The sequence below is a fragment of the Mus pahari genome, chromosome 15 (genome assembly GCF_900095145.1).
Source record: "Mus pahari chromosome 15, PAHARI_EIJ_v1.1, whole genome shotgun sequence".
In the NCBI taxonomy this organism is placed as follows: Eukaryota; Metazoa; Chordata; class Mammalia; order Rodentia; family Muridae; genus Mus; species Mus pahari.
This window is the reverse complement of record NC_034604.1, coordinates 50,948,070-50,954,521: the sequence shown is the minus strand read 5'-3', so window position 1 is coordinate 50,954,521 and position 6,452 is coordinate 50,948,070. Positions and strand designations below refer to the sequence as shown.

At 40.1% G+C, this 6,452-nt stretch overlaps 1 protein-coding gene across 2 annotated transcripts in view; it reads left to right on the top strand.

The window, feature by feature from the left end:
- The window catches only part of C15H5orf63 (chromosome 15 C5orf63 homolog), an 18,761-nt gene extending 15,053 nt beyond the window's left edge, over positions 1–3,708 (top strand). For both annotated transcript variants that reach the window (XM_021214970.2, XM_021214972.1), the window contains exons 4-5: positions 2,594–2,650; positions 3,270–3,708. In XM_021214970.2, the coding sequence (XP_021070629.1) occupies positions 2,594–2,650; positions 3,270–3,449 (237 nt within the window). In that variant the 3' untranslated portion in view covers positions 3,450–3,708. The remainder of the gene's footprint in view (positions 1–2,593; positions 2,651–3,269) is intronic.
- The last annotated feature ends 2,744 nt before the right edge of the window (positions 3,709–6,452 follow it).

Genomic DNA, 6,452 nt, shown 5'->3' with positions numbered 1-6,452 from the left:
GGTGTGTGTGTGTGTGTGTGTGTGTGTGTGTGTGTGTGTGTGCAGGCATGTATGGAGGTGTGTGTGTGTGTGTGTGTGTGTGTGCAGGTATGTATGGAGGCCTGAGGTTGTTATTATCAGGAGTCTTCTCTCAGTCATTCTCCACCTTATTCGTGGAAGCAGGGTCTCTCATTGACTCCGCCTTACAAGCACCAGACTTTGGCAAGCCAGTGTGGCCACCACGCATTTACAAGGGCTCTGAGGATCTGAACCCCAGTTCCCAAGCTTGCACTGCAAGTGCTTTAACCACACAACTATCTCTTTCCAGCCTTGGTGGAAAATGTTTAAGAGTTTTTTCACCCTGGAAATTTGGAGTACAAGCATCAGTAATGTCTGTTTTTGCTAATTAATATCACTTTGTGGAATTTATCATCTAAAAGAAACATGAAGACATCAGAAGTTACTTTTTAAACACAGCAATTCAAACAAAAGGTCTTTCTTGATAATTTTTCAGATTTTAGCCATTTCATCATTTAAATCCTGACAGTTAACTTATAACAAAGTCTGCCAGTCATGGTGGTCCACACCTGTGTCCTCCAGCACTTGGTGGTCAGGGTGAGGCAGGAAGATTGTAGCATGGTTGATACCAGTCTAGGCCACATAGCCAGTACCAAGCCAGCCAGGGCTACATAGCAAGACCTTATCTGAAGCCCCCACCAAGTGCAAAGTTAAACTAATTTTTAAAAAATGAACTTCTTGTTGAGAATATTCCATCTAAGTTGCTTTTTAGATCATCAATATATGTTGTACTGTTAGAAATTATAGAACCAAAAATATTCCTTTATCCGAGACAGTAGCCCCGTGAAGTTAGCTATACTTATTTGGACTGTGAGTGCTATCCACAGATTTGGTTCCAAGAGCAGGTGAAATAACAAAGAACATTTCCAGAAAACAATCAATCAAGCAAACAAAAACCCAGTCTCCCATTCATTCTTAATACATATATATATTGAACCCTGTAAAGTATGTAGCAAGATATAAGTAACAGGCATCCAATAAAAGAAGTAGAAAAGCCAAGAATTTGTCCTTTTTTTATGACAAGTAGTCGAGTGGACTTTCCAGATGGAAACTTTAAAACAAGAGACTTTCTGGGTAGTTTTGGTTTCTGGTTCCAGGAAGTGCTTGATTAAAAAAATAAGATTATTAGTAGTTTCAGCTTTGTATCTTCTGGATTAAATTCATCTTCATATTGGGTCTTTTTAATTGGCCCACCCCTGAGCTAATCATAGGCAAAAGAGATAGGATGCCCTGATGGTTTGCAGCCATGTCAAGTGTTCCACCTTTCCTGCTTAAAGATGGAATTAGCCACATGTCAAGAGTAGTTCCTATGGAACAAAACTATAGCATTCTTGCTACAAGAAAGGAAAGGTGTGTGTTAGCACATAGTTCAAGAACAAGATGAATATTAAGTGCCATGGAGAATCCTCAGAAAGGCCATCCTGATGGCGCCCTCCTTTCTGACGTGTGATGAGCCTCTTCACAGATATACACTGACATATTTGCATTATTAATTTGTACAAACTTCCACAAACCTGATTCTTAAGATCAAAACTCTCTTCTCAAGCCTCTACTATAAAGCAAACTATAAAGCTAATAGCAATTTATGTGCTGAATCTGGCCAAAAAGATCTAGAAATATCCAAATCCTTATTTCAAAACATGCTCTGAGTTAAGTTGAAGGAAAGGCCTGTCTTTTACATGATAGCTTAACTCTTTCTAATATATTAAAAAGCCGTTTTTACCCAAGCAGCAGCAGCAGCAATGCTGAGCCTACTTTCAACTTACAGAAGAGAACCGATGGCTAGACTTTAGGCACAGTGACTAAGAGACCTTTAGTGACTGCCGATCTGTGTTCTCCCCCAGCTTTCCCACAAGGAAGTTGCAGATTACAAACAGCAGCGAGGCCTATGCTTCAGGTAGAACATGAGTCCACTGTGGATACCTGTAATACTAAAACAGGAAAAACACTGAAATGCTACAGACAGTCATCTGAATTGAAGAAAAAAATTCCCTCTCTCCTTTTAGGGGTAGACCAGCCGCTCCTTCACTGTTCTCTGATGGACTTACTCTTCTGGACTGAGAGGGAACATGCTGATGAAGCTGGGTACTCCCCAGTCAGGAAAGACATAAACCATTTAGGTCAATTGTATGAAGCCACCAAGGTGCTCCTTACTTAGGAAAAGGCAGAGCCCTTAGCTAGGTAGATAGGCTAGTGAAAAATAAGGAGCGTGCGATATGCACACATAAACACATGCCAGTAGGTACACATACATATATAAAACAATAAAAACAACAACCGAAAAATGCAGAGAGCCAACTATCATGGAATAGCTATTTATGAGATTCTGTAGTTATGGTTTGCTTTGGAAATGAAGCAGTATAATTAATCTAATAGAAAACTAGCCTTTAAAGTAAGTGCAACATGCTTCTGATGTGTTTGGGTTTTTTTTTTCTTTTGGCATGGGGGCAGGGTAGATGTCGTACCAAACACCTGCCTTTGGGTTATGTCGTACCAAACACCTGCCTTTGGGTTTAACATCTTGTTCTTCCTGTAGGACCCATGCCCGCTGTGTGATGAAGCTAAAGAAGTACTCCAGCCTTATAAAGACAGGGTAACTTTCATATATATGAACAGGGTGGATAGAGTTTATAGTGTCTGCCTGGATCCTTTCCTGAGGAAAAGATTGAGTGATTTCATTTAGAGTTTGTTTCTGTTTCTCACAGAGCTCAGTACTAATTTGCATGGAATTCATTGCCTGAATAATGCTAGACTTTTTCTCACTGGTTCTTGCTGTGATTCAGAGTTAACTATAGGGTCGGAGGTTCATGCTTACTTTAAGCTTTGGTCCCACAGATTTTATCTTTCTGAAACTTCCATGATGTGTTTTCCTTTAGCAAACCATAGTAGCTTGGCTATTCTTACACCAAGACACGTATGCCCTGATTTCTAGGCAACTTCCCGGCTGGGACATGTTTCATTTCATCAGGAACAGAGCAGAGCCCTGCTGCTGGATGGAGCAGGTGTAACTGAAAAGGATGGAAATCAGAATGTAGAGTACGATGTAATGGAACCAGTCGGACTTTGTAAATTTAGGACTTTGGCTTACTGTGGGCTACAATAAACAGGAGAAAACCTGTCAGCCTTACAAAGTCTGGGTCAGCTTATCACTGCAGTTGTTGCATTGCTCCATGGTCCATAAAGTGGAGTGCTTTACCCTATCCATGTTTTAGTTTATTTTACAGGAGGTGGACATCACACTTCCAGAAAACTCTACTTGGTATGAACGGTATAAATTTGACATTCCCGTCTTCCATTTGAATGGCCAGTTTCTGATGATGCATCGAGTAAATACCTCAAAGCTTGAAAAACAGCTTCTGAGACTTGAGCAGCAGGTGCTGGCCGCAAACTGATATTTTCTCACTGATGCGGGTACCCAGATGAGGAGTTTACTTCTAGGCATCTTGGGAACTAAGAAGGATACGTTACAGAGCGCCGAGAGCTGTAGGGACGAAGGGGTCTATTTGTTGAGTTTATTTTTCCCCTTTGTGACCGTGGATGTACTTCTCATGCACTGGACAGTGTCCTGATGGGAAGCAGGCTCTGCAGTCCTGCTGCCAAGCAGCCCTGGAACCTAACTTTAGCAGACTAAATGCTCTTACACTCATTAAAGTGGAATGTGAATTGTTAATAACTGTGCACTGAGAAAGGGATGTTTTAATGAACACATCTGCATGCAGCCTATTTTAGTGGAATTTAATAATACCTGTTTAAAATTAACATTTACTTTTGTTGAGTAGAATAGAATCATTGTCCTAGCCAAAAAAGCATCACTTCAGAAAGAGAAAAGAGACTTAAACCTGCAGACTGTGTATAGCAAACTCAGGTGTACATGCCATCATTAGATTGATTTGTAATGTTGAGGACTGCATTATCAATTAAGTTAATTCAACTAATTGTAAGATAGTAACTTTGTCAAATTTTTGTATCTTGGAAATTTTTATTTTAATCATAACTGAACATATCTAAGCATAAAGTATCATTTTATATAAAGTATTAAACATGTGGTTTTATGTTTTGTCAAATTTGGCAAACATCAGAATGAATTCTCTTAAAACCAAAACTGTCTTTTTTGCTTAAATCACCTCCCTATGAAGTTCTGTGAACTGTTGGAGTGTTATGAGCCACTAGGCCTGTAGGTGCTCAGTGTGAGTTAGTCCTAGAATTATAGAATAATGTAGCCCACTAACCTTAGACATGGTCCTTACATTATCCATGAGGGAGAATCTAAAGCTCAGGGAGTTTGAGGAACTTTTCCATGGTCACCCAGCCACTCAGCCACTGAGCCAGAATCTTGACATTTCTAATGTTCTCTGGTTTTGTGTAGTGGTTCAGATACAGCAATTCCAGCTACTGTGGGTTCAACATGAAGTAAGCCCTCCAAAGTCACTATTTAAAAATAAAAAAAGCCTGTAGTGGCTAGAGAGATAGATCACTGGTTAAGAGCACTCATTAGTTTAACAGAGCACCCAAGTTCATTTCCCAGTACCCACATGTTGGCTCCCAAACATCCATAACTCTAGCTCCAGGAGATCCAGTAGGCACATACATGGAGCACATCCATGCATACGAGCAAAGCATCCACATACTCGTTGAGCCTCATGGTAGACAATGATGCCAGTGTCCTCACCCTTATGTAATTCCCTCCCTTATGAGTGTGAGGGGAAGTGAGTTTGGTGTAGCTATGTTAGACTATATGGCAAAAGGAGGGGACTGTCTTGGGTGTTCTGCTCTAATGAAGTAGACCACTGAATAGCTCCACAGAAGTCAAAGAGGCCATTCCTAGCTAGCCTGGAAAGCAAGAAAATCTCTCTCTTCTGAACTGCCTGTCTGGGGTCACAGAGCAAGAAACTGGGGGAAGGCTCCAGGAAGTAAATAATTCTTGAGACACCAGCCAACAGGAACATGGACACATTAGTCATAACTTCAAGGAGGTAAGTAATCAATGATCTCAAAGAATCCCTAGCCCTGGGTGAGAACTGTTGCCCTAGACCTCAACCTTAGCTTAGTGAGTCTCTGAGCAGAGAGTTCTAGTACTCCAAGCCAGACCTTCGAACACTAAGATTGGCCATAAACCCTGGAATTCAGCTCTCTGAAACAGTATTATGCTTAGTATTACCATGTTGTCATAGTATCTAGGATGGGCAGAGACTAAAGCTAAAATAGTGCTTCATATTTTGCTTTATATTTGTTTATACTTACTTTATAATTGCTTATATAGAGCTACAGTATTCTATAATTCTAACACTAATTCATATGGAGCACTTACAGGTCTAGTGGCTCATGACACCCAAACAGTTCACAGAAGTTCATAGGGAGCTGATTTAAGGAAAAAAAAAGACAGTTTTGTCTTTTAAGTGAATCCCTTCTGATATTTGCCAAATCTGACAAAATACAAACAAATACAAAATATCAACAAAAATGGTAGACTTTTTTTTCAGACTGAAAAATTCTACAAAATGTCTAGGTGCAGTGGTAAACACCTTTACTTCCAGCACTCAGAAAGCAAAACCAGACAGATTAGACCTCTGTGAGTTCAAGGCCAGCCTCTACATAGTGAGCTCCAGGACAGCCAGAGCTATATAGTGAGACCCTTTGTCAAAAACAAAATTACATCTACAGTGTACTTACAAGGTGTTCAAACTGAAGTGGAAATTTCTAGTTTCTTTGAAGACTCAATTGTGTCATGTGATGTTTTTCTGGAAACTGACTTATGAGAGAATATTTTTGCTGAAGCAGACACGTGAAAGGAAGTTTTGCTGAGAACAGACATGTGATTTTCTGGAAGCAGCCTGGAAAGGGAGCATGTGATGTTTTGCTAGAGTGGATACTTGAAAGAACACATGATGTTTAAAAAGGGTATAAATATAATCCAACAGACAATGAACGCTGTTGTATGGCATTGGTTCACCTTGCCAGTCTTTGCTGGTCATTGTTTGTCATGACTTCATAGAAAAAAAAATGCCACCAGAGAACTTCTGCTGGTAATTTTCTGTCCACTTCTTGTCACTTCCACTGACTGAGGCCAACTAGCAGAGCCTCATGGTTTCTTGGACCTAACTGCCATTGCTGATTCATGAACGGTGTCTGAAGTGGATCAAGCTGGTTCTGCTGATTTGTGTGAACTGAGCTGCTGATATCCTGACAGCACACATTGGATTCTCTCCAGAAAACTATTTCTAAACAAGTCCACATCCTCCTTTGACCTATTAACCTTTCTTTTCCACTACCTCTGGTAAGTGATGGGCTAAAGGGAAGTTTAAAGCATTTAAGCACCTGTATTAAAAGTAGGCTTTAAAAAAAAAAATCAAAGCCTGCATCAAACTAAGGTATTGGCTAAGACATTAAAAAATAAT